Raw genomic sequence first — 26,199 nt, forward strand, 5'->3', positions numbered from 1 at the left:
TAGGCATAAAAAGTCAGTCAATGAAGATTTTTCTCTTCTGATTAAAACTTCCTCTCCAAAACTATATAGTGCTCCTTTAATATTGGGACTGAAAACTTTACAGTGCAAATTTACTGTACACACTCACAAAGGATTCTCCAGACTGCAGCACAAGAGGAGAGAGCGCAGTTAATAGAGAACAGGAGGCAATGAGTTCAGTTTAAACATTATCATTCATGTGAAGGAGAATTCATTTATTTATTTATTTTCTTTTTCTTTTTCTCCTGATGTGTTTGTATTCTGTTTGGGGGAAAAAATACTAATTCATATGAAGGAGGAAACAAGCTCAGTTTTTCAGAAGGAATGAACTGATTTAAAATTCTGTATGAAGTATAATTTTAAAGAGAAACATTAAGACTCATAAGAGAAGGATTAAAGTAAATGAATGCCGGTTAGAAAAGCCTACAAGCCTGGAAGTTTATACTTCAGTGAGGTTAAAATGAAGCTAGAGGGGCTGCTAGAGGATCTGAAGCAGTGATCAGGTTCATAGACAGATACGCAGAGTATCAAATGAGTCAGAAATAAAAATGTGATTCATTACTTCCACCCCTCAAAAGTTATTAACATGGAGCCAACAATTTTACTGCAATTACATTGTTTTGTTTTACCGATTACTTCCTGTATTGATTTATCATCAGTGTATGTGATATGTTGCATCTGAGGAGATTCCCATGTTCTTGACCTTAGATAATACAATACAAACTGCACTTAAAAGCACAGGTTTGCTCTGTTTAACTTCATTGTAAGATTTAAGAATAACTTATGTCGAGTGTGCCCTGATGATGAGGATGCTTGTGTGCGTTTGTGTGTGTGTGTGTGTCCTATGAAATCCATGCATGTAACTAGCCCATAAAAATATAGCAGGACTTTGAACACACATCATGTTAACAGTAAGTAAAACCCAAGCTTTCATTCACTATTTGTTTATTGTTTGCACACATTGATATTACAGTATATTACCATTACATCATACATATATAAGACCAAGATCCACAACATATTATAATTAAAAGATGAAAAAAGAGTTAAGAAAATAAGATCACTAAGTATCAATAAATCAGCATGGAAACCAAATCATTTCTCCCACAGAGAAATATTGTTCACTGTCACCATGACAACAGTTACAGTACTAAAATCCATAGATTAGAAGGGGCTGTAATGATCAGCAGAGTTGAGGAAAAACATTGTTATAAAATTATAATAATCATAAACTGTACTTGGTTGAAATTACAGATACATTAAAACACAGCGGACACTGAGTCAGATTTTGTAGTGGAGAGAGAATTTGGTTGGAACATTTTTATAATCTACATATCTGCTAATTATAAATCATTTGGTGATTATTAAAGTGACTGAGATTTCTCTGGGTCTCCAGAAATGATAATGTGGTGAAAGAAGATTATGTGGACAACATGCTGTATTTGAAAAACTTCTCAGTTCAATCCGAGAATCCTGAGACTAAAGATAGGATATACCATTTTTTTTTAAATCAAGGATTTAAATAAAAATTCTGACTTTAATCCTCATTTGAATCTTGTATTTAATTTCAAATTTTAATCTTTGTGATTTTACTCAAAGAATAATTAAATACAGAACTCATATTTTAACAAAGCTTTAATCCTCTTTTGTGATGATGGATTTCAGATTTATGAGGTAACATTTCTCAAAACTGTGATCATCCATTACAGCTGAGCTGTGTTCAACAAGTGGAGTTTGGACAGGTCCATTGTCCCCTCTGTGTTTTCCGTTCAACACATTTTCAGCCTGTTAACATGCCGTCAAAGCTTTGTTGAACGCACCTCGCATCGTTTTAATCTATGGCAGAACGGGCACACTGGCACTTTGATGGCTAATCACATGATCACTTGGAGAAAACACATAAGGCACGAGCATGCACAGACGCACACACACACACACACACTCACACTCACACACACACATACAAATTGCTGCTGTCAAATGAAAAATTTGCATCTCCAAGACAGAAAGAAGAAGAACTGCCTTGGACTCGTATTATTTTTGATGTTTTGATGTGTTTTGACATAATGGTTGTACAACTTTGTCAATCTAAAGAAATTATTTTTCTTTTTACATCAAATAATAAAATTCACTTAAATTGGAATTACTATGTTTTCACCTGACAACAATTATACACACACGCACACACACACACATCTCAAATGACATTAGCCCTAGTTTTTAATTTTTTTCAACTCAATATTTAAAACCCAACATTTAGATATATTCCGTCTCTTTAAATGTACTGGGTCCAGCCAAGTTAGCATTTACACACAAGCACACACTTACACACACCCATATATATACCAATAGCATGTCAATTACCATGGCATTGACATGACTCAGAGTTACAACAGGTAAACATTTGAGTTTTTTTTTTTTTTTGCTTTCAGCTCCAGTCGAACTAAATCTCCGATCTTTTGGTGCTTTTCAGTCACATCATATTAAGGATCATAGCAACATTACTCTACTTATATTTACCTACTGATAGTTATTTGGCCATTGACAAAAAAAAAAAAAAGAAATAGACTGATTCAATAGCATATTTTGGCCTGATGTCTTTACCAAACAAATACAAATAATACCTGGTAACAAGTATCAGTCCAAAGTACACTGAGCTGCTTAACACAAAATAATTATTTTAATCTTACACAGAACAGAATGCTTCAGATGAGCTGAACTTGGAGACAAGAGGCAAAGAAAATAAAAAATGAAAAAGTTCTTTCAATTAAGGCTTTGGGAAACTTAATGTGGACCAAAATAAAGCTTGAAGATGAACCACAGAGTACAGACAATGACAACAGCAGAAATACTATTTGGCCTGGGAATTAACAGAGATCAATACATGAAAAGAAAATGAGAGCACAGATAATGAAAAGAACAGTTGAAAAATATGCTGATTCTATTTACAAAACCTTTTTTGCCAAAATTTTAACCCGAGTTCAGGATGCTATTGGCGTGTGTTAGTGATAGTGTAGCTACACTGGGTCTACATGGAGATTTAACAACAGTGACACAAAACCTTCGACTAACACTTGACTACTTGCAGCCCAGAAAGCTATCCTGAGTATCACTACTGTCAGCTTAAGAGGCTCAGAACCTTTTTGGCCTGTGACCCTTGACCAGACAAACCCTCGTCAAAGGTGGGTGATCCAAGATTCGAGCTAAGCCAAAAAAACACAACACAATAACAAACACCTTTCCCTCCTCTTTAGGCAACATTATTGGCTGCTGTCTGACTGATAGAATATGTATCTGTTGGCAGGAAAATGAGGAGTTGATTGACTGGCACTATTTCATAACATCATGTTTATTCTTTGGGTGTAGGGAGGAGGGCTCACGAGTCAAAGTTGAATTGCACGCAATTTTTTGATTTTGTCAAGTCCGCACTTCTGTGCAGGATCAGAGACAGATTTTTCTCCATCAGTCTAACTGTGGCAGATTAAAAGACCCGATTCTAATCCTGTATCTTTTTGCTATAAATGCACAGCTTGTTGTGGATTATCACGACGAGACCATAAAGACGGGACAGAAAATCAGAATAATACAACTTGGACAAACTCCATGAAGTCAACTAAAGACATAAATAAAACTAATGTCATCAACTAATGTATTCTCTGCTATGTGTGGGAGGAATCTAAATAAATAAAGAGACTTGTTGCTTTCTGTATAGGAGCTGCCCAGTAGTGGAGGGAGAACACACAGAGGCCAGCAGTTGTATTTGTAGTTTACACCAAGCAAACAAGCAGATCAGGCTGGTTTTGATAAGGGAGTGAAAAAACTATGCAAACAGTATAAAAATAAATTCATAAAACTTATCAAAAGAACATACGTCAACAGAAAGAAAAGCAAAGGCTGGCTCCAAGGCTAGAACAGAACCCCAACCATGAGCCCCCTTGAGGAGCCTCTCTTGCTTTTCAACAGGAATCTCCCCCTAAAGACAAACCAAACTTCATGATCGATTAAACCATAATAAAAATAATTTCTGATCAATATTCTAACTGTCCTAACATAGAAATATTAACAATACAGGCTGTTTAGGGTACTTCAAAAAGACTATGTCCTGAAACAATGATAATCCCTCTCTGTACTCTGAGTTCCTGCTACTAAAAAGCCCATTGGATGCTCTGCAAAAGTGGAAGGACTGCAATTAACTAGGGAATTAACGGAATAGTTCAACAAAAAAATTAAATCATTATCTACTAACCCCCATGCTGATGGAAAGTTGGTTGTAAAAAACACAACCCCAAAAAAGCATGTTTTTGTTTTCTTAGTTGCGATTTTGTTTTAAAACAAGGCCCCAGCTACTTCAGTTGCTTAGGAAAATGCCGTGAAGCTCCAGAAATGTTTTGTGGACTACGAAACTCTACCTGACTTTTCCATCCGCATGTGGGTGAGTAGATAATGACAAAATTTTCATTTCGGGGTGAAATGTTCCTTTAAAACTGTATGACTGAGCAGTGAGTGTGACTGTTGATGTTGAAACTGATGAACATTATACTTAATTTATCGAGTCGAAGGCAAACAAGGAGGAAGTGTTGAGTTGGCGTTAACCGAGAAGAGGGAAAGCGGAGTTAAATAAAGGCCCTGGGTGCTATCAGTGAACAGTGTCTGTATCTGCTTGTGTTGGACTTTACTGATATTACACTTCACTGTATGGAGTTGTATCAGCTGTTTAATCCCGTACCATAAAAAAACAGCTACTCTGATGTGCTACCATGAGACATGACAAAATCACAGTTTCTATAATGACAAAGAGTTTAGTCAATAATAATGCTGTGACAGGGAAAACGTCTGGACGTCCAGAGATAATATTATTTATACAATATGAAAATCAAATAGTAAGGAGAGAGCTATAAAGAATCATACATAAACTATCGGGATATAGCACAGTATATTACAGAGTCTGAAACCTAAACCAGGTCCAGATCCAGCACTCGTTAAAGTCACATGCACAGCTGTGTTTGGGTTCTAACACTTAATTAACTGCTAGAAGAATCACATAGCTCCTATTCTACTGTTTACTTTAATTACAGCATTTCATAGATTGTCAACATCTGGTACCAAGTTCACCGTTCGCAAGTTAACCTGAGACTTTCATGGAGATGCAAATTCACACCTCCATTCTCTTCATATGTCCTCTCTTTAGTTTGGGTTCATAATTACAGAGGGGACTTTTGGTAAGTGCACTGCTTCATTATCGGTAGTTATTTTTCAATATGCATCATCTCCCTTCTCTTTCTTCTTCTCTCTGTGTCTTTTGTGAAAGCTGGAGGCCAGGTTTTTTTGTCTTTTGGCACTAAATAGAAAACAGCACAGACCGACTGACAACAGCACAGGACAGATATACACAGAAAGACTGGGGACGTCTAAGTCCAACTGCTATTAATCTCCCTATACAGATAAAAGATGATAACCAGGCTGTGTTCAGGTTGGGCCTGAGACACACTAACATACAAGTATAAACACCAGCAGTTAGGAATGGAATTTTTGAGGGGTCTGTTAGGTGTAACGGGATGGTGGAAGAGTCACAGCAGTTTGCTTGTATTGAAGCCAGTGGTAACTTGAGACTAACCCTGTATTCACCCAAGTGATCAATGAATATTTTACTTGGGTGCATTTATGTCCTGAAAAAGGGACAGATTTTGTCGCTGCCTCCAACTACAGGGGTTAACTCGGTGCCTCTGGAGTCAACAGTTGGACCAAAGTGAACCAGTGTAAATGGATGGTAAGTTAAACCAGCAACAGACAACTTTTGCCTTATATAAACCTTGCTTTTACTATGCTATTCTGCCTGCCACTGGTGTAGATTTTCTTTTTCTTTTTTTGCTTTGGACAGTAGCCAGTCAGTTAGCAGTAGCCATGTTGCCAACACTGTTTGTGACAGTAGTGAGAACAGTAACACCACAGGAAATGCTAGGGTTAGGAGTTGAAAAGTTGTCTATTTCCGCTTTAACTACTCATTAGCTGTTTAATTTGTGCTCTATCTGGGGTGTATTCAGCTGTAGTAAAACATATGCATCATTTCACGTTCAAGCTTGGAGTCGCATGGAAATGGAAATGCGGCCAGACGCTAGCAGTACCACTTGACAACAAGACACTGGTAATGGGCCAATCGCAATGCAAAGACTGGCGGGAGACACATGAAATGTAATTGGTCCACAGGATCTTTATAGGATCTTGTATGGTGTTTTAATGGAAAAGCTTGTCTAAGTGCTGTTGGTAAAGAAGTACCCTGAAGAAGCTCCCGACTGGTCAGGAGCAGGGCTGATCTAAAGACTAAATGCTGCGGGGGCAGGTGGGGTGTCAGTGGTGTTTCTGACTGGAAGAGAGACTGCAGGCTGGAATTTAGGTAAAGACCAGATGCTGCTGATCCAGCAGGGTTCTGGTGAAGTTGTTGATTGGCCCAATGGCGCTGAGTGACATGGCATTGTCCCGCCCCCAGAGCAGGTTAGGACCAAAGACCACAGCCAGGTTACTGTTGGTCATCTTATTCACTTCACTGTTGGCTGATACCTAAACACACACAGACACAGGGTACAGGTTACTGGAGGTGGCAGACAGACTGATGGAAAGTTTCGGGAAGGTAATTCGTGTATCAACTGTACCTGGGCCAGGAATGTGATAAGGTATCGCAGTGATGTGTAGTTTTCCTCTGGCAGCGACTCTACCAATGTCTTCATAACTGTCACCTGGCTGTCACTGGATACAGCTGAAAGTCACCAAACACAAGCGTCATTGTGATTTGGAGCTCATTTAGGAGATAGATGCAGGAGATGTAGTCATTCAGTACATTCACAAGTGCACAGAAACCCACTGAGAGGAATCAGGTTGTTGCCGTATATCTGCACAGCGGCCAGACTAATTCTGGACTGCTTAACTCCAGCCAAAAGCATACCAATGAATATTAGTCATCAGAGGAGGTTTGTAAACGTTTCATTTGACACGAGCCCTGTAAAGTATCAAACATTAGTCTATTTTCTGAAGTGTTTTCTTCCATTTGAGAGTTATTTCCCAAGTCTGACACCAAGCAGAGGTTTATAATGTTGGAATCATAACCTAATGACCCTTCCTTCTCTTTTTGTTCCTTGAGCTGGGGTAGTTTCCATATAATTCTATACAGAAAGAGAGTTTCCAGGAGTTCTAACAATGAAAATAAAATGGTTTTGATTATTTGAACATACAGGAGAAGTTGACGATGTCGTTGTAGAGCTGGTAGGTCAGCAGTGGCTCGGGTAGCTCCCTCAGGAACGTCTTCAGAATCACAGCAGCCAAGTGGACGTCTTCAATCTCTCTGAAATCCACTGTGGCACCTACAAAACACACGCAGAATAAAATCTGAATTCCTACTTGAATTTTTTCCCTTATTCCGCCACAACCACATCATTGGTCAGATATCTGACAAGTTCCTTCAACTTCCTATAAATAAAAACCACCCTCGAGTCAAAGTGAACATTTATACCAAATTTGAAGCTATTTCTTCAAATATCTTCTTGAGATATTGCATTCACAAGAATGGGACAGATGTACGGACATACGGAGAACACAAAAACATTATGTCTCCGCCCACAGCTAACACTCATCTTGTTGAGTGGTTAACTACATCTCTGGTAGAACATACCGCTGGTATTCCCGGCCAGATAAGATTGGGAGCAGCACTGGAGATCAGTATGTTCCTTAAACCGTTCTCTTCACTCTCTATACCACAGAGTTCTAACAACACACTAACTAATGAAGACAACCACAATCCAACAAAACAGCTGTTGGTAAGTAACATTTCTATTGAAGGTGGTATACATGATAAGTCGTATCAGTCAAACAAAGCAGCCAAATTACTGTTGATTCAGATTAAAAAGAACATTGCATGGAGACTGAAACAACTGTTTGGCCTACATCTCTCACATGTGTAATGTTAGCCATCTTCTGTCGCTTCGACCAATCAATATCAGCGCGATCCTACCTGAGTTATATTTGAGCTGGACCTCTTTCACCAGAGTCACATTGGCAGACCGTCTGAAGATCCCCTCAATCTCCAAACCTGACATACGGACACGTACGTGCACACGCACACATACACAAACAAACACACACAAACACAGAAGAAGGCAGTTCTTAATGACAGAATAATTTATTCAGTGAACTAAAGTCAAAGTTGATCAGTGCATTATGTTTGTGTTTCTACCAGCACAAGAAAGAGTACCTTGCTCTGAAAGGAAGTTAATGGTGTCTCTCATCACCACAGGAACACAGTCGCCATCTGGACTCCTCTGTCTGAGCCTGACACACAATAACCAGTGCTGTTAGAAGTTGACTGGGGCTTTACCATCCAGCCTTAATGCAATTAACATTTACAGTAGATCAATGTGCACTGAAGAGAGTGCAGTGTGCCAAAGCGCAACTCAGACAGGCCAGCAGAGATTTAGTGACTTACAATGCAAGTGGCACCCCAAACACCTGGTTGGGCAGGGGAGGGCTGCGAGGAGGAGACATTGGAGGCTGGGCGGTTGGTTTCATGGACGCCCTCAACTTGTTGTCGTACCTGACACAGAAACAATGTAAGTTCAGAGCAGCAGTAAATGTGACGTGCCCAAATGTTTTACCAAATGCACACAGGGTGTATGAAATGACAACAGCAGTATGCGGTAGGGAATCAAATGAAAATATCTATTGTGTATGATTTCAAAATGTTTTGCTGAACTAAATCTGTGTCCATCGTTAGCTCTTACTCTTTGACACGGGCAGGAATGATCAGCTGCTCACACTTCACCACATCCTCCAACTCACTCAGGTAGCTCACATAGTTGATCTTCCTGCCAAACTTAAAACTACAAAAAGAGAGAGAGAAAAAATAAACAAACACAACTGTTTAGAAAATAAAGGGACAGCAGAAAATGATGCACAGTGGACAAAGAGTTTAATTTTACCCTGCCAATGATATTAATTAAGTTGCCCCAAATCGATAAGAATAAGTGTGTATGTAATTTAAAGCATTGCTTAAGCGCTTGAAGAATCCTTGGCTAGATGGACCATATCTATTGGAAACCACAGAAACTAAACTGCACAGGTAACAGTGTCTATACCACTGTACTGAAACACTAAACAAAACCATGCTGAGTGCTGCTGTGTTATTTTGAGATTGTTTTTGGTTTAGGTTTTCTTATCAATATAACTGTTGTTACACAACATTTTCCCACGGTGGAAGCATATTAAGGACTAATCTCACCAGAGTGATACTGTACAGCAGGGCTTGGCAATATGGCCTTAAAATAAAAACACAATATATATGTTTATATCTTTAAATCTACCCAGGAGTACTACATAAATGCTAGGGCTGTGCAACAAAATCAAATACCACATTTAAAAAAAAAAAAAAACCTCAATATAAATATTGCAACAATATTGTTGGGATGACTATTGGCATTTTGACAAAATATCAACACAATGAGATTTTTGATAAATAATCATCAGCAATGTTGCTGATGATTATTTATCAAAAATCTCATTGATATAATAACAAAGTGAGTAGAGACAAGTATTAGAACAAGTAGAGCAGTCTGGTAAGTCTGGCAAGACAATACCCAGTCTCATATTATAATGACATAATGTTGGTGTATTGCCCTGCCCCACAGTACTGCACATCAGTGCCTATGTCACTGTGGCTGACAATCTGACAAAGATGTTTTTATGTCAGGGACCGTCCAGATATCCAGCATAAAGTCATTTATTTCACATGCAGCAATTAACAATGGCCAACAACCTTATGTTAAAAAGATAAGAGGGCCACCAGGGCCAGAACTGCCACTATCAATATGATATTTCTTATAAAATGGTTAACTATTCTCACTCTAATCAGGTTTCATTTGCAAATAATTATGTCTTTTCGTGTGAATACTCTGAAGTAACAAAATGATTGCTGCGTGCATGCACACAGCAGCAGAGCAGCAGAGTACAGCGCTCATAACAGTGTGCAGGATGTGATCTAAAATTAGATGCATCCATTTTCTTTTGTATCGATCCTACGCACACTAGTATACATACTTTAAACAAGACTTAGTATCTGGCTGACTGCAAGTTCTGTGTAGGTTTGTTTAACATCGATCATCATATCATTGAACAAGACATTACTCATTATGTACAACAGCTTGGATGTTGTAATGTTCTCAATACCAATCCCAACACATTTCATAACTGGTCACAAGCCAACCTATGAGCAGCTCAAACATCTAGGCCAGTTTCATCAGGATTTTACTAAATTTGAAACTGAAAGATTTTACCCAGCAATTTTGTCCTATCTGAACATGCAAAGTATGAGACGATAATGGCTTCAGCTGTAAAAGTGTATGGAAAACTAATGTTTAAAATGTTTAATCATTCAATCATTAAATTATAGCTAAAGCAGGTGTTGCATTGACCTAAAATTAGTAAGTTCGGTAAGTTGACATAAAAGAGAACCTGATAATTGGTTTGAAGAGGATCAGCAGAGTCTTGATGAACATGGTGGGATGGACGATGTACAGAGCCTTGATGTTCTTCTTATACCTGAAATCACATACACATGAAAATCAAAAACATGCTAAATGTAATGTACAGATGATAAGCATAAGATCTCTGGAGCGGCATATGTGGTTCTGCTGTGTTATCTACATTTTTACCACTAGAAGGTGCTCCTAGCATCATTTTTACTCATTCACAGTTGGGTTGCTTTGTAAAAAGAAAATATAAAGTACTACTTATTTAGCAAAAATGCAGAATGACAACATATATTTCATTTAAAAAAATCACTGGGACATCTCAGATTGTTGCATCAATAAATCAAATCAAACTGCTTGTTTTGTTTATTTCTAAAAACATTTAGTTTTTTTTTCTTTAATGTTTATTTGTATAGGGACAAGTATGTAGCAAACACTGGACAACACACCACAAGCATGAAGGTGGCCACACATACATTTTGTATTGATGATTAACAATCCTACAAGAGGGGCAGTGGAGGCAATAAATAATCATGGGTTTATTGACACTTTTTCCTTAATGTCAATTGGGCCGATAGTGTTTTCTTTACACATAGAAAAATATGTTCTATTCCTTCCCATAACTCGTCAATTAGTCAGTCCTGTTTTAATCTAACAAGTGCAACGACAAGAGCAAATAATAGGTCTTGCACACACTGACTGTGTGGGCGTCCACCGGCTGTTTTGGTAGCAGGGTGTGGTGATTAATATATAAACTCTCAGCCAGTCATGACTAATGTGATCACTCTGAAACAGCTGAGCCATTCACAGCAGCAGCTCAACAAATGAAAGATACTTCACCAGAGGATTGTGTTGCTGTCCGGATAAAGCTGCTCCGCAAACAGACATTGTGCCGAGAATGAACATCTCAGAACCATGTCTGTTTGCAACCAGAATAATCATATGTCATCGTTGGCTTTGTTAATTTCAAAATCAGGATATACCAAACAGACAGAGCACTGCCATGAAAATAGGGCCCATCGTGTTTATTTTACACAGATCTAAGTGGAGAATTAAGGCCAGGGTACGGCGGCTGTGTCAGTAATGCTGTGCACATGCTTAGTGATGTTATTAAGCTTACTTTCTATCAAACTCCCTGTATGCATCTCGTAGCCAACTGAGAGACGGTTTGTTTTCACTCGTCAGGCCATGATGGAAGTAGATCAGCGTGTAGTCACTTTCAACATACTGATCCAGTGTTCCTTTAAGATACCTGCAAAAAAAAAAGAAAAGAAAATCCATTGTCATTTAAATGGATAAGTGTGTATAGCCACTGGACTTAATATTCTGGTCCAGATTAACCAATGAACCACATTTGCACTCGCCAGTTTAGTGTTTCAGCATGTTACAGAAACTGTCATGCCATATGTGGAAATAAACAACATTACGGAGAAAGAAAAACCTGAAGTAGCATTGTTCTTCCCTTCACAGAGGTTATGAGACACTTAAGAACAGTTCCCTTTGAGACTTCTGAGAAACATGCTCTGCTTCATACTGGGTTATATGGATGTGTTGATGAGCCAGCAGTCAAAGAAGTAGACTGCAACCACAATATCCTTTAATGCATATTGGCCTACTGAAATTTCCTGTCACTCTCTGTAATCAGGCAACTAATGAATGCAAATGCAAATGTGTTTATAGAAAAACAGGGCAGCAATCTAAATAATTCTATGTCAAAGTTAACACACGGTACACATGGATGTGGTTCGATGGTTTTTACTTCTCTGGTGCACCTGCAATGATGCAAGTGCTTGTGGCTGGTAAATCAAACAGTTTCACTACGAACTGCTTGTACAGTTGAAACAGGATTAAGTGAGTATTATTGATGCACACAGACTCAAAGGGGTTCTTGAATGTCTGAACAATGGCATGGAATCTGACTGGTAACTAAACTGATGGATTGAAATGCTTTGGGAAATGTTCAAGAAATGCACTGACACGCACACATATAACACAATTTTTGTTTCTGTAAAATGTATTAACATAACACTAAAAATTGTATGGTGACCAAAATTTTACTCCTGTTCTAGAATTATTAAATTAGTTAGAATACAACTGTTAGCAGCTCCTAGAGATAATGAAAATACTGCATGCAAGACAAAAACATCCCATGACTTTCATGTAGTCAGGCTTAAATGTTGAATTTGAGGGTAGCACTACAGGAAATGCCAATTAAAATGGGGTAAATCTGCTGGTGAACATCAATGTTCAGCAAAAAAACAAACTACTGAATACATTATGATGTATTTTGTGGTCAGAATATTTTAAGATTTTGTGCTTGGTAAATCTCATGGTAATCTGCCTGTTGGATATTAATATTTCTTGTGAACAAATGGGAAATGCTGCCCTGCTGGTGGCACTAGAGAGAAAGGTAAGAAAAATGACTGGGCTAGATGAAACGTTAGGGAATTACTAAAATCAATAAAAGACATCCACTGAGGACCAGTGGGAAAACTGCATGGCAATTTGGTAAGTGTATGTAATGGATGACGGGCAAAATGCCACCACCATCCAATGCTGCCACCACTTGTGAAACAAAAAACAATTGTGAACTACAGCCTCTACCCAACCAGGGTGGACACTTCTCCTGTGTCTCCTGTAACTTGTTCTGATTAGAAAACGATTGAGCTGTGTCACTGAGGGCTTAAACCTGTCTAAATGTACACACTGTGCCAAGAATCAGAAAACTAAATGAGATATATTCTACCCAAATCCTGGATATTCCATTTGGTGGTCACCAACCTGTCGCTGCATAAAAAAAACAAAATGCTGCTGTGCTCAATCAGTAAAATTCACTCTCACCCAGGGACTTCCGCATAACACTTCAATGGAAGCTTAAATGGAGAAATGTAAATATCCCACCGTTGAATGAGGAACCATTCAGGGATGTGCTATTCCATTTAAAATAAAGAAGAAAAGATTGCTGATTTAATAATCCCACTTTGCCATAAATCATTAGTACTTACATCAGCAGCTTGTGATGGTCCAGTTGGTGCTGTGGAGGCATCCTGCAGGCATTAAACACTATCACCTTCCTGCCAAAGTTATCATCACCTACAGACACACACACATACACACACACACACACACACACACACACACACACACAGACAGGTGGAGATATTAAAATAGATTACTTTCACAGTATTAAATTGTTCCTACTTTTAAATGGACAGTTCACCAATAAATCAAAATACAGATGTTTCCTCTCACCTGTAGTGCTTTTTATCAAGATTGTTATACACCGTAACAATCTCAATAAATAGCATTACAAGTGAGAGGGAACGACTGCATGGCTATAAAATGATCCGGTTTCCATGGGGCCCATAGCGTGCACACATGAGACTTCCGCTGACCGAGCCAGCTGACTTCCAGTTTTGTGCCTGGCTAACTTGAATAGAGATAAAATGACATAATCTTGCAGCTCTTCTAGGCTACCCAAATTTTATTGGACCGAATGGCTTAAATTATGATAGTCAAAGAGTCATTTTGTGATGCTCAAAAAAACTTATCTACTGCTTTACAGCCGCTCCTTCCACAATGTAAGCTTATGGAAAAAGTCTTTTTGGGCCCATATCACATGTGTGTATGGCGAATATTGGACCAGGATGAGCTTCAAAACTGCTTGAGATGTCACAAATCATCAATCATGCTCGTAGGCCCGTCACTTTAAATCACATTTTTCCACAAGCACAGAGAAAACTTTACACTTTCAGCAATAAATGTGAAAACAGCCCTCTAGTGTCAAACTGTGCACAGCCATCATTCTCCATATTGCAGCTCATACATTCAACTGCAGGAACAAGAAGAAAGTCAGTTTTGACTGGAGGGGGACTTTTACTACTGATTTCTTCAAACAGAGGTTTGTGATTGGAGGACTGACCTGCCACCTCAATGATCTGATGCCTGGCGATGTCATAGAAAGGATGGTCCCAGGGCAGGTGGGGAGAGTCTGCATCGAAGCGCTGGGAGAGGTCCGTCTCTGAAACACACACACACACACACACACACACACACACACACACACACACACACACACACACACACACACACACACACTCACAAACATTATTATGACACCCACTGTTCAGCACTCTTTCCCATTGTCTTTTTATTAAAGGCTATGCTCATGAATTAAAAATATAGTGTATGGAATGTGAGTAATCCCTCTCACCTGACTTGCTGAGAGTAGACTCATCTGCGGGCCACTGCTGGTCCTCTATTGTGGCCAGCTTCAGCTGTCCTAACTGGGTCGCAGGGTCTTCGCCCAAATCTACCAGCAGCTCTGAAGACATCACACACACTGCAGAACGGTGCTACACACACCTACTCACACACACTGCACAGTGATGTCTCAGATACACACACACATACACACACTGCCACACACACAAAGCTGCAACTTCCACAGAGTAGTGGGCAGAATCCTGCAGGGGACAGAGACACCTAAGGTCAGATGGGTTTGAAAACATCTTCACTACTGCTGAAAGCATTGACAGATCATCCAACAAGAATGATTTTATAATCAACCGGTTTAAGCTACTCAAATGTCAGGTTTTTCTGCTTTTCTCTGTTTTATATCACTGTTCAGTAAATTTAATATCTTAGGGTTTGGAACTATTAGTTGGACAAAACAAGTATTTTGACATGGTATCAATGGAAAATCCCACTGAGTATCCAAAACCAAAATTAATTCATCCCATTACAACTATTGTGTGTATCAACAGTTGTGCCTTTGGCCCAGTCAGGAGGTACAGTTGCCATCTACTAATGAGAAGGTAGGTGATTTGATTCCAGACCCCTGCAGTCTACATGTTGTAAGTGTCCCTGGGCGAGATACGGAACCCCAAATTGCTCCCGATAGGTGTGTGTGTTGAGCGGGTGCCATCTTGTATGGTAGTCTTGTGTGTGTAAAAAGGTGAATGCAGGCTCATGTTATACAGTGCTTTGAGTGGTTGTTAATAGTGATGCATGATATAATGTATATTTGACCAATAAATGATCGGCTATTTATCAATAACGGTGAAATTAAAGCCCATAAATAGAGCCGATAATACAAAGCCAAATTTTCATTGACTAAGCCAGCGCGGCATCTACACACTTTGATATAGTAGGTGATGGTATGCAACTTTTAAAGTTGGTTCTACCAATAAACACTGATGAAGAATGAGAAGGGGAAGAAGAACAAGTGCAGCATGCTGCTGTTATGCTCATGAAGTCAAACTGCTGCACCTAGGTAGAGCCAGGCAGTGTCAACTGGAGAGCCAAACATGTCATCGCCAGTGTGGGTGGACATCTGGAAAGTTGCCTGTCTCACCATCAAGTGTGCATAAAGGACTGGTTACAAAGTTATTTTTAAAATTATTGGTTGTCTAATTGGTTTGGCCATTAGAAGTAGGTAATTGGTTATCAGTTTCGGCTGAAAAATATCCATATTGTGCACTGCTAATCGTTAAGACAAGAGAAGTGCGATATAATTGCAGTCAATTTGAAAGTTAAGCCTGACTGTCTTACTCCTTTGTGCCACATAGCTCCATTCTCATCCAAAAACCATTAAAAGCATATCAATGAGCCGCACTGTTGCCCTGGGTGACATGTTCCATTTCATCGCAAAGAACATGACCAGTGTATTGGAAATATGTCATGCGTTAGAAGAGTGGAGTCAGTTTAGTCCAGGTTCCAGCTGTAGAATTAAACAGACATGTAGGAATCAGTTCAGTAGGTACTTGTTAACCTGCTCTGTGTTGATATCTAGTAGTAACCTTCAGAGTAATGCCTGATGATAACCCTAAAGTATAACAGATAAAACTCTCTTACTGCCTGAAGTTACTCATAGGTATTTTCAATACATTTTCTGAATCCCATAATTAAAAAGCACACTGCAGATGTTTCAATCAGAAGAGAAAGAGCTTCATTTTTTATGCTTAAACAAACTAAATAAACAAACTCTCTTCATTTTCATGACTGAATAAACTGAATGAATGAATAAATAAATAAATAAATAAATAAATAAAAGTCAAACCTTACACAATTTCATACTGTTTTACTTTGTTTATATTTGGTGGACCCTGCCACCATTCTAGCTTCAATCAGTGATCTGGGGACCTTATTTTTGGTCTGAGGGCAGCTTGTTTATTCACAGATAGATATATCAGTTGAGCTTGAATATACATTACTTGAGGTGTTAACTGACAGCAGAATCTGACTGTGCAGACACAGTACAAGTAAACATCTGAGTGAGGGATGATGATACAGCCCTCTGTTGTAGCTCTGCTCTGCAGTGGAGGCTGCTAAGATGCCGAGTGCACATTCAAATACCCCCTCCAGCAGCCCCAACACAGACTGGAAATCAGTGAGTTTGAGCCAGCAGCATAGTGTAACTGCTCCAATTCAATGACTGCTTCCTCTTGTCACACATTAATTCTCTCCCCCATTTCTATACTAAAGCTTCCTCTTTTATCTCCCAACCCCCACTTATTTACACTGCTCTCTCTCTCTCTCACACACACACACGCACACACACACACACACACACACACGCACACAGCCTCTGTTCTCTCTCTAGTATGTGATGTTATACTAGCTGACAGCATGTTGCTTTAAATAAATATCGCTACTAACCAACAAACACAGTCAGCCTATTGCAGCTGACCAAGCGCACACACACACAGATAGTGAAACAGCTGTTGGTGCACAGTCAGGCTGTTTTTCAGTCAGCAAGAAGCTTTTATGGAGGACATTGGGTAGGATTTTGGATGATGTGGACAGTAACGGTTCCTCTTCCCTGGCGTGTGTCCACGAACACAGTCCCATTGTGCTCACACAGCAGGTCAGCCAGTATAGGTCACAGCAGAAGGTCGAAGACAAACCACCTGACTGTGGACACTGATGTCATCTGTGGACGTGATTTAGCTCCACGATTTATGTCCAAAACAGACACATGTGAGAACCAGCAGCACATGTGAAACACATCACAATTTAAAGCAACTATGCTTGACAAGACTAGATAAGCAATCTAGTTCCAGGGATTTTTCATCTTTAGCATCTTCATCCATGAATGGAGCCGGTCATCATGTGACCAAAGTGTAGAACATGGATCATGTGACGACAAGTGGTCATACATACAGTACTAGGTGGAGACAACATCAGCAGTCTGTAAATACCACACCAAGACCACTCACAGCATCCAAAGGGAAGATATCATAGGCCTTCATCAATCCACTTAACATAAATCCAGGTAAATGACAACAGCTTTGCTGTATCATTAGCTATATCAGCAATTAAAATGAAGAATCACATTATCATTACTTTGTAAAAATACACACTGAAACACCAAGGCAGTTCTAGGTGCTGTATCGTAGGCAACTGGACTTGTTTCAGTTCCTTGAAGACGTTTCACCTCTCATCCAAGAGGCTTCTTCAGTTCTAACTAACTGGAGAAGAGTTGGCTGGCTCTTAAACTCTGTGTGGCAGTGTTTTAATATTTAGCATACGGTTTAGAAAAAAGTTATTTGGATGAGAACTTAATCTTAATGTTAATGTGATGTCACCAAGTGAACTCTGTGAATACTGAGAAAACTTTAACTGCTGTGGTGCAGAGCTTTCGACGGCATCTAACAGTCACAAAGCTATTAAGTGGAATGTTGAATTAAGGCTATTTGCCACACTTTATTCCAAAGGTCAAGAATAAACGTCAATGCTCTAGCAGAAATATACAATATACAATAAATACACATTCAATATTACATACATTCAGTCCCACATTTCCAGAGACCAAGATTCAGTTTGTGTATTTTCTTTGAACGGTTAACAAAGGTTGGGCATTTCTTATTTACTAGACCATTAATTGAATCTTAAAATTATAGATGATGAGTTTGACCTTGTCAAATGGTCCACTGGAATGCAGGACTATGTGCTATGGCTGATAGCCCCAGCTGCTGCTGCCTATGAAAATACAATAACAGAATCTTTCTCAGTTAGCATAGTCGCAATCTAACCATTCCAGTATCTCCAATTTAGCATTTACATCCCTGTTGACAGTGAACAGGCAGTCAGCTCATTAATCAAACAGTAACACAGTCCATTTGCTTCCTCCAGGATATATAGCAGGGAAGGAGCACAGCATCCTGAGTCCTGCCCTGCCCAGCCAGGTACAACACCTATCTGCAGGTGTCAATGTTTAAGGATCATGTTGCAATATAGCCCTGCACACACACACAGTTTAGAGAAGGATGCAGCAGCAAAGGCACCCTGCCCCCTTCATCCCTCCTCTCTATCACAGCACTGCAGAGCAGCAGAGGAAAGCAGCTTAGGGGTTGGGAAGTGGTTCCCAGGAAATAATGGCAGGAAAACTATACGTCTGACAAAAGCCCCCAGAATGATTCTGTTCCTGTTGCCACAGTGTTGAAAGAAGAAGCAAGAGGAGTGGAGATGCACTGTTGTTATCACTGATTTTGTCACTGTCCTTCCACATGTTTTAATGGTGTCGTTGCTTCAATAGGCAGCACAGAAGCTCTCATTATCGCAAATAACAGAGATGTGCAGAGGCGGGCCACATTATGAACGCAATAGCCCAGAACAGAAGAAAGGCGAAGGGGCAAGCTCTCTCTTGCCAGGAGATGGAGTTGTCACAAGCTGAAATAGAGCAGCTTAAAGCAATGGTGCAGGCTCCACCTCCCCCACCCAGCTCAGTAGTTGCCTTGGTTTTGGGTGAGGATGAGGATGATGTAATTGTTTTGCTTTTCTAGCATGGTCAAGTGTATCAGTCTGCCGTCTATCCATTCAGCCTGCTCCTAGCTCCTCAATTTTTTACAATACATCAGGACAAATCTAATTCTATCCAAGAAAGCAGACCACCTTTATTGGCAAACCCACCTATGGAGCAGACAGACAGGGTTCAGTGCCTTACAGTCAACAGCAGCCTCAGCAATCACAACCCTGACCCTAATGCATCTACACCCCCTGCAGAGGTGGCACAGCAACCTCCACATGGAATCTTGTTTACACACGAGGTTCAAGGTCTCCGCCAGTGGGGATGTTCGTCTTGGCTCGGACCAAGCAAGGCTAAAGTTTGTGACAACATAGTTGGTAGCAGAAGGGGTCAGTCCAGAGGGTGTGAAGCCCCTAATGGAGAAGACAGCACATCAGTGTCCCAGAGCTTCAGACTGTCTACTTTGAGCTGATGGACTTCTATGATGTGCTTCAGGATTGAGATCACTATAGTCCCTAAGGGAAGCCTACAGACTGTGGTCAGCCTCCTAGGCAGAGCGAACTCTTGTCAGATTACCTTTCATGTCATAGGCTCTCCCTAGGGGGGTGAGCATTCTCAGGTGGCTCTCTTGACCCCCCGGATAGCACCCACACCTCACAGGGTGAGCCTTTCAAACCACAGGGTCCTCCTTATGGTCCTCTCAGGTGGCCATCAACAATACGCTTCTTCAAACTTCTCAGTCTGTTGAAAGGGGACCTCAGTACCTTCCAGTGAGAATGGGCCTCCTGTTCAAACAGACCTTAAATACAAGGGGTCCTCCAATGCAGATGGAGTATGGAAAATGTTAGGCTGTGTTCTCTTCATGGTACAGGTACAAGCATTTTGACCCAGTCTCCTGCAGCTTGCAGGACATACTGCAGTGCTTGCAGTAACTCGACTGTGAAGAATGCAGGAAGATTCGGTGCATTCACTGCATGAACAGGAACTTTTTTATTTCTCTTTTCTCCATTCATCTACTAATTGGTTTGTAAAAATTCACACAGTGACATCTGCACTCTGCTTGTTTTGTCCGGCCAACAGCACAAACCACAAAATTATTATCCAGATGCCAAAGGTGAGCCTCAGGATATTTCACAGCCTATGCTCTGTGTTACATTATCTTATCTTTAATATCACAATCCAGATCCTGTCAGTAACGTAACCCCTTTATTGGAGTAGAAGATCCATGGATAAGAGCCAGCAAACCTGTTTGTTATTAAGGATTTAAACGCCTTATTATTGGTGTAGGAAAAACAATTGCCGATCATCCCTTCATTAATATGATCCGATTGTCAGTCACCAAAAACCTATAAGCAGCTGTTGACTCTCTGCAGTTTATCTTTCAACAACACATCTGTTGTTGACGTTACTCACGGGGAAGGCAATATATTGCCACACAGGGACTTCAGGAGGATTTTACAGTTCTGCTTCTCTGTGATGTCCAACTCTGGCAGTGGCCATGGTGACAGGTTGAAATGGTGCAGCAGCGGGCTACCGGTAAGCTATGCTGCGTCATGTTTGAAGTGTTTTTTTTCCTTCGAACACGAGCCAGACACATGCCAGTAGGCCAGGGTGGAGAGGAAAAACAATGCTTTGATTTCGACGAATGAAACAGAGGGGAGTGGGAAACTGTGGGGAGTGTCACTACTGGGGATCTGTGCGTAGCATAGTCAGCATACTAACATAGCCTGTACTGCCATTGGCTGTTGCAGTTAAATGTTCACACAACAATGCCTGCAATGCCAGCTTTGGGCCAAAGAGCTTAGAAAATACAGTCTTCCACACTTTAAGCCCGTGCTCGAAACTCATGGCCAATCATCCGAGGATGATAAAAAATGTCATTGGGGAAAAAAAAGCGCTACCCCTGGGATGCCTCTATGAGAAAAGGGATTTTTGAATGTACTATCACTTAGCAAAGGACCAACTGAAAAGAGCACTGTCAAAAACGGAGCGCGTCTTCTCATGCTGTTACCATAGTTATCTCATTCTCCGCAGTGCTAGTTACTATCTCTAGCTGGCTACTAGTGTGAGACCTGTGAAACTATGACACATTAAAATCTGAGAGGTGGCAGTAAGCTTTCTACTGACAGGGAAGGGCCTTAATTTCCCCCTAATAATGCTACATTGTTAAGAAAAAATCTGTGCTGAAATAGACCTGGTGGAGAGCTGGTTAGCTGTTGTTTACAGCAGAGTCCACAGTGATCGCTGATAGAGCTAACCGCTAAAAACACAGCCGGCCTGAGAGTTTCTGTTCAGAGGAACAGGAAGCCTTAATCAGTGAACTGCAGTTCAATGTGACAAGCTAACAACACAAGTTTGCAAATTTAGAAGTACTTCAGCCGAGTACAGTTTGGAGGAAAAGGACTTTGAATGACCTTTCACTTTTCCAGGCTGATGCACAGCAATTTTATTTTTGAGGAATTTAAAGACAATGAAAATGCAATTTCAGCATGTTGTAGCCAGGCCGGTGTTACCAACTGATAATATCAGTTTGATCTGTTGGAGGCACTACTAGCAGCAGACTATACTTCACCACAGGACACACAACTTTGGTGCCTAAACCTATTTAGTCTGAGGTAGTATCATGTAGTTGTGGTTGTGTCACTGTCTTGTAGCTACTGAGTCTGCAGATAGACCTGCGAGACCTTTTGGCCAATTAATGGCTGAGGGTGTTGCTCAAGGACACTGACCAGTCACAAGTCTGCTTTGCTAACCTTTAGGTCACCACTGCCTTCCTGTTAAGAAATAATTCTGTACACACTTTTTATTTAAGCATTTATGTTTCATTGTAACTTTGACAGTACCAATGGAAGATGTAGCCTCAAATCCAACACATATGAAGTAGACTGACACATGACTGGAGCCGACTGACACATGACTGGAGCCAATAAAACATATTGTGTTTTATTTTATGCTCAACAAAGTACAGTGGCCCTGAAGTGTAAATCAGAAAGGAGATAGGAAAACAAAATAGAAAATAGGTAAATGGAACCAAATTGTGAGTTTGATTTGTAATTTATTGTTGTGTTTTGTTTTCTGATTATCATTGTGTTCCCCTATTTGTCCTTGTGACATGCACTTCAGGGCCAACACAGGTCCTTATGTTTAAATGTCCTATATATGTCAAAATCCTACTTCGATTGACTGTCTTACATAAAGCTGTCAACTTAATGTCAAATGACAAGTGACACAGAAAAAATGTGCATCAGTACAATACAATCACCTCTGATAGTAATATGTAAGAGCATTTATGTATGCCGACATGTCAAGAGTAACTTTCTGATTAGGGATCATTTGATATATTATGTTTGAGAGAAATGCAAAAGACAAGAAAGCGAAGACACGTTAAATTGGCAGATACTTAAGTGGCGTTCGGAAAATAGCTCTCTCCACACAGGAGGCAGTGTTGGAGCTAGAAAATCTAGCTATTGATATGTCCGCTGATAAAAGCAACAAGTGAGCAGTCAGGTAAATTAGTTCCTTTACCTATATCCACAAAGTTAGGTAGCTAAAGGAAAAACTGAAAGTATCTCAGCTGTTGCTTTAGAAAAGCTAAACAGGCTAACTTCCCAAGCTTAACTGACAAATATGACAAAGCTAAAACACATTAGCAAACTGCCTTAGCAAGCTAGTATGGTTTATTCAGCAATATTTCTGCATGTTAACACACACACATTCTGAACGAGCGGTTTCACGCTGTGTGGGGATTCTTCTTAGAGATAAAGTCTGAAGTTACGCTTTAATACACCATGTCACCGCAGTGTAATAAACCCATGTTACCACAACAAATTAGCCCCTTGATAACGCTGTGACTAAGAGCATACGACCACCAAACTCTCACCCGACCGCTGTGCTTCGGCCTTAATAGCTGAGTTTCATATTATAGCCTCAAAGTTACAGCACAGTGAAATGTTATTTACCGTAATAGTATAGTTCCTTTGTAGTCACCCGATGGGCTGTGTGGCGTCTGTAGGCGCTGTAGACCTGATCAGCGTTGTTGACAGCTAAGATCTGCGTCAACACCTCTTCCGGTTTATAATTTTCAAAATAAACGTGACGTATATTTCTTTATGTTCTTTCTTCTTCGTTGGTTTGGCGGCCTCCTTATGTTGTACTGTACTTGTCAAAATAAAAGCTCTCATAAGATATGTGCGCCCCCTGGTGGTTTTGTAGAGAAGGTACAGCTGCAGGAGACGCTGTGTGGAGTCTCCTGCAGGACTCTGTCTCCAGCTCTAACCTTTCGTGCTGTTATTAGGTGGTGCTTCTCTTCTTCACATGTTTCTGTAGATACTTAGTCAACACTTAATTTTACATGTTAATCTTTTTTTTCTGGTAGTCTGGTAGTTAATGTTTGACACGGGCTTAACTACAAAGAAAAAAAAACTAAAATAAAACTACATTGACGGAACTGCCTGTGGGACAATCTTGTGTGCGGAAGTGCGACGCGAATAAGTCACGCCTGCAACAGTTCCTGGTACGACCACAATGAACAAACCCTGATATGACTGTGACTTACAACTAAGTGTGTTAATACACAGGTTGTCCCATGGTACGTCAACGGCAGCTCTTCGTTTCAAGTGCACCAGGATGCCGAGGAGTGCGACACACAGGGACGGCTTAGGAAAAAGTTTCGGTGGCTCATATTCGTCCGAGGAGATGGACCGCAGGGCTGCCGAGTATCATCCCGTGAGCCCCGGGATGACAGCCGGGTCCGGAGAGGGGGACGGGGGGAGGCCGTCCACCACCCGGAGAGGCCCCTCACAGTGGCCCGTCGTCGTGCTGTCGGTGCTGGGCTCCGCAGTAGCCGTGGCCGCCGTCGGCTGTTTCTGCGCCCTCATCTACCCGATACTCAAAGGTGAGCACCAGCGTGTGTGTGTGTGTGTGTCAGTGCTGTGGAGACTACTGCTACTCTTTACTCTCCAGTGTTTCTTCACTGTGGTGTCAGCCTTACATGTTGCCACCTTCTCCTCTGCCAATCTGTGCAGCAGGAAAATATGATAAAAGTTTGATTTAACATGGTATCACCTTATGTTATATTTTGGATATTAACATTGCTGAATATTTACAGATTTGCTCATGAAATGCATTACACTCGCAGTAAATTAGAACTTAAAAAGAATGTCATGTTAGCACATAGAGATAATGGCCTGTGTAGGTCTATTATTTCAATTAGCTGTCTGAAAAGTGAAGTGACCATTGAGCCAAAAGTGAGTCAACACTGCTTCTATCAGAAACTAAGTATGAATTGTAAAGTCCACCATCTCTGATCCGTCAGTAAGCAGGCTGTGATGTCACTACTGTGTGTTTGGTCAGTAATCACACTGATTGATGCTGTTTCAGAGCTGCGGGCAGAGAGAGTGAGAGGACAGGATGGGACTGAACAGAGGATGCTGGGTGAGTGCATATCTGCTCATTTTGTCAAAGAGTAATTAATTCCACTCAACAAAATATTAACATTTGTTTTTACTCCATTTCTCACAAATCCAAGTAAAAGATTTTAAACTTTCTATATGCACACAAAATAATTATTTCTCTCAAATTTTGAGCACAAATTTGTGAAAATCCATGTTAGTGAGCACTTCTCCTTTGCCAAGACAATATCAAGATGCTGATCAAACAGCATCATTAGTGCACAGGTGTGCCTCAGACTGCTCACAACGAAAGGCCACTTTCAAATGGGCAGTTTTATCATAAGTTTTGAGGGAGTGTTTTCGTGCTGACTGCAGCATTGTCCACCACAGCAGTTGCCCATTAATTCAGTGTTCCTTTAATCTATTAATTGACTACTCCTAACAGCTGTTGCAAAATTATTTTTGGTATGGCTAATATACCTCTTAACTGTTTATTTCAGAGAACAGTAGTAACAGCAGCATTTAATCATTCATTGTGTGTGTGCGTGCAGGTTTCTCGAGTATCCTGGTGCTGGCAGTATTAGTAGGATGTATCAGCTGTGTCTTCTCATGTACTCTCACCTACCTGGACTCACACCAGCCTGGCATGGTGGTCCCAACACTGACACTGGCCCACTTCAGGTAACACACCTGCATATCTACCTTACAGCAAATATAGAAAGAAATCATCATCACGCAGTCAGTGTCGTCCAACACAACGTGTGACTTCACTAGGAGACTGCAGGTGATGATGTCAACATGTTAAAAACTAGAATCTGTGTGTGTGCTTTCTTCTAGAGATGTATCCAGCCATGGGTTCCACTTGGGCTATGGTGTTGCTGTCCTTAATGGCATCATGGCCATGCTCACCGTCATTTGGAGCCTCACCTGACACACACCTGACACACACATCCTCTGTAGAATTGCACAATTATCTGATACTGGGCAGTGACCATCGTTTAACAGTGTAAAGGCATCTAATTATCCACTATTCCATTTTTTTTTTAAAGTTTCTAATTGACCTTTAGTCATAAAGGACCAGCAGAGACACAGTTAAGTTAATCAATGTCATCCTTTTTACCAACAGTTAGGTTGTAAAGGGCTGTGATTGTGTATTATAATTTCTCAATTATGCTCCAGGTGTTTTGTATCCAAACAATTCGACTGTATGACAAAGGACAAAATCAGATGCATGTCAGCCATGTTCTTTTCTGTCATCAGTCTCATGCAAGTCTTTTTTTCTTCTGCATCTTCTTATGTGCATAACTACAGTGATTTTGTATTCTGCTGTTAGTGCTATTGAAACGGGTGTAACCACACAGCAGTACACTGACTGAAGACAACCTGTGTAGACACTGATGAAGGACTGACGCTGCTGCTGTGTAGACAAGGTTAACAACAAGAAATGACCTGATACTCAGTATTTACATGTTTGTTCTGTGATGATGGACTGTCCAACATATCTAACGCTCCAGATTAAAAGTTCTGGCTTTAA

At 40.4% G+C, this 26,199-nt stretch overlaps 2 protein-coding genes across 2 annotated transcripts; one reads left to right on the plus strand and one right to left on the minus strand.

The window, feature by feature from the left end:
- Positions 1-946: 946 nt before the first annotated feature.
- arhgap1 (Rho GTPase activating protein 1) lies at positions 947-23,344 on the minus strand. Its single transcript, XM_084347532.1, has 13 exons — positions 23,235-23,344; positions 14,740-14,992; positions 14,449-14,547; positions 13,532-13,619; positions 11,647-11,778; positions 10,510-10,596; positions 8,784-8,882; positions 8,489-8,596; positions 8,258-8,334; positions 8,018-8,095; positions 7,242-7,370; positions 6,666-6,769; positions 947-6,573 (listed from the first exon to the last, which is right to left on the minus strand). Exons 2-13 carry the CDS (start codon positions 14,858-14,860, stop codon positions 6,406-6,408), a joined length of 1,290 nt encoding a protein of 429 aa, XP_084203658.1. The 5' UTR covers positions 14,861-14,992; positions 23,235-23,344; the 3' UTR covers positions 947-6,405.
- A 415-nt stretch (positions 23,345-23,759) lies between these two features.
- On the plus strand, positions 23,760-26,199 carry arl6ip6 (ADP-ribosylation factor-like 6 interacting protein 6). Its single transcript, XM_084347533.1, has 5 exons — positions 23,760-23,788; positions 23,853-24,169; positions 24,655-24,708; positions 25,217-25,346; positions 25,503-26,199. The coding sequence occupies exons 2-5, from the start codon at positions 23,902-23,904 to the stop codon at positions 25,594-25,596; spliced, it is 546 nt and encodes a 181-aa protein (XP_084203659.1). The 5' UTR covers positions 23,760-23,788; positions 23,853-23,901; the 3' UTR covers positions 25,597-26,199.

This window comes from Pagrus pagrus (assembly GCF_965226575.1).
Source record: "Pagrus pagrus genome assembly, chromosome: 24".
In the NCBI taxonomy this organism is placed as follows: Eukaryota; Metazoa; Chordata; class Actinopteri; order Spariformes; family Sparidae; genus Pagrus; species Pagrus pagrus.